General features: G+C 54.6%; 1 protein-coding gene across 1 annotated transcript in view; it reads right to left on the bottom strand.

Moving 5' to 3' along the window:
• Positions 1–2,307, bottom strand: part of RMDN3 (regulator of microtubule dynamics 3) — a gene marked incomplete at its 5' end in the record, with an annotated part of 24,481 nt that overhangs the window by 21,216 nt on the left and 958 nt on the right. The window contains one exon of the mRNA XM_010134208.1: positions 2,189–2,273. Within this exon, the coding sequence (XP_010132510.1) occupies positions 2,189–2,273 (85 nt within the window). The remainder of the gene's footprint in view (positions 1–2,188; positions 2,274–2,307) is intronic.

Here is a 2,307-nt window from a genome sequence, read left to right as displayed (position 1 = left end):
ATCCTGCCTCTGTGTTTTACTGGCAGCTGCCAAGATTCCAGCACTGCGGCTGAGAAGGCTCCTGACACTCGATACACTCTGTAGGAACAGGCGGCAGCGGATGGCTCCGATACACGTTTTTGCTCCACCACAAAAATGTGTTTTCTCCAAGACAGCTCACACGAGATGCTGCCAATTTAAAGAGACAAGTAATCCTGTGTAGCTGCACAGGCGCCAGCTTTTCGGAGAGGCTCGGGGATTTAGATGGTATCAGCCTGTTTTCCCGGGTTTAGGATGATGGAACGTTCACGTGCCAAGGCCTCTGGCTGGGACACATCCTGACCAACAATGAAAACACGCTGCCTGGAACAGAACAGCACACGGCAAGAGGGGGCAGAGAAGCCCCACAGACCAACCCAGCGCCAAGGCAGTACAGAGGAATCATGCAGCCTGAGAGCTCGGGACTGCTGACAGCTCGTGACGGGTTTGAGGACCGTGTATGAAATCAGAGAAGATGCTGGTATTCGTGTGGTTTACAAAACCAGGCTGAAATGTGAGCTCTTCCCTCTGAATTTCATTAGGAGAACGGGACTGCCAGGCCTGAGCAGGCGGCTGAAATCCCGCCGTCGACAACGGTCCCATTCTTCCTCCCAGTGGCTGCTGAAGGGCTGAAACAGTCTGTTCCAAAATGTACATTTCCCACCCTGCTTTTCTCCGGGAAACGGCAGCATTCGCCTCTCTGGGGTCCCCAACGGCAGCTGGTCCTGCACAGACCGATGTGACACCCAGTTCCGTAGGACAAACATGGCAGTGACAACTACACCCTGTTCAATTTTCTTAAATCAGGTGAGAGCTGCTTATCCACCACTTCCCCCCGCTGGGCGTTAAACCCAGCTGGGGATTTTCAACACCTCAGAGGAGCTCCTGCACCCATCCCTGGCTCCCAGCAAAGTCAGGAGGTTTTGCAGTGAAGCGTGGCCCTGTCCCACAGCTCCCCTCAGGAGGGGACTTTCTCTGAACCTCAGAACTGTGGTCGGCCTCTATCATGACTCAAAACTCTCCAGCGACCGGGGGACACCCAGGGCAGGTGTCCCTTGAAAACCACCCCCTTTTCGTCAGGCCTTACAGCCCACGGTGCAGCTGATGACCCAGCGCATGGTGACAGCAGGGGCTGGTCTGCAGGACCAGCTGCACTGTTCTGCCGGCTGTTCTGCAGCTCTGTCTCCTATCAACCCCCCAAACCACCCACTCCCTGTTTCCTGTCACGGGAACTGAGGTGGGTGGAGGGCAGCCAGGCCACCGCGCTCCTGCAGAGCTGCTGCAGCGACAGCTGCTTTGTCCCCTCGATACCAACCCGCGCTGCCAGGGATCAGCTGGCCCCGGCCAACAGCTCCTTCAGCTGTTGCCACATCACGGCTCAATTCCACGGCAGGGCTCTGGGTGCTACGACTAACTTCTCTCCTTGGATGACGTTTCATCTCAGGTTCCCTGGGGAAATGCGGAGGGGCAGTGCTGCACGTTTGAGAACACCCTGGCACCCCCCAACAGCTACAGAACTCGCCTGATTGAGGCACAGAAGAGCAGCGTTCCGGCAGGAAGGCGGCAGCCATGGACGTGTACGCAGCAGACCTGCTGTCACCCCTCTCAAACGACAGAACTTCCATCTACAGCGGGATTTTCACCGACACTCTCAAGCTACGTGGTACCTTTCACCTGTTTTTAAACTAGAACCTAAGCAGCACGACTGACAGTGTGACACACTGAGAGAAAGCCGTAAGAAACACCCTAACCAAAGACACTGCAGCTAATTGTAACATATTTCTAACTTCCTCCAGTTTTCCAGACATTCTAGAATACACTATTGCATGGAAATCTTGTTTACAAACTCCCTCACTCAAGTCCCTGGCTGGACTTCCCTTCTTCTTGCAAAGTCCCTTAATCGTACCATTGTTTAAAATAAAAGATAATCAAAAGCCAGGTATGTTTTTTTTCTTTCCCCCTTTTCTCTAGAACTCAGAATTGTTGCAATTCTCTGAACCTGGCCCTGGCAGGAGCAGACTCGCTGTAATAAAAGCACATAAATCCAGGATGACAGACGCTTAGTGGGGAAAAGCCCTGTCCCTCCTGTTAAACACGGCTCAGACACAAGTGAGGGGGCACCAGCCTCTCCGGACCCGGCACTCCGGGGGGAGCAGCCCTCTCCGCTTACCCTCCTTCGCTCTCTGCATCTGTGTTGGCTGTTCCGGAGCTGGCGGTGAAATAAATCGAGCTGGAGCCCGTGGAATCGCTCCTTTCTCTCGGGGACGGGAACCGCCCCCGGCGAGTTAC

This window comes from Buceros rhinoceros, unplaced genomic scaffold (assembly GCF_000710305.1).
Source record: "Buceros rhinoceros silvestris isolate BGI_N320 unplaced genomic scaffold, ASM71030v1 scaffold15994, whole genome shotgun sequence".
In the NCBI taxonomy this organism is placed as follows: domain Eukaryota; kingdom Metazoa; phylum Chordata; class Aves; order Bucerotiformes; family Bucerotidae; genus Buceros; species Buceros rhinoceros.
This window is presented reverse-complemented; position numbering and strand designations above follow the sequence as displayed.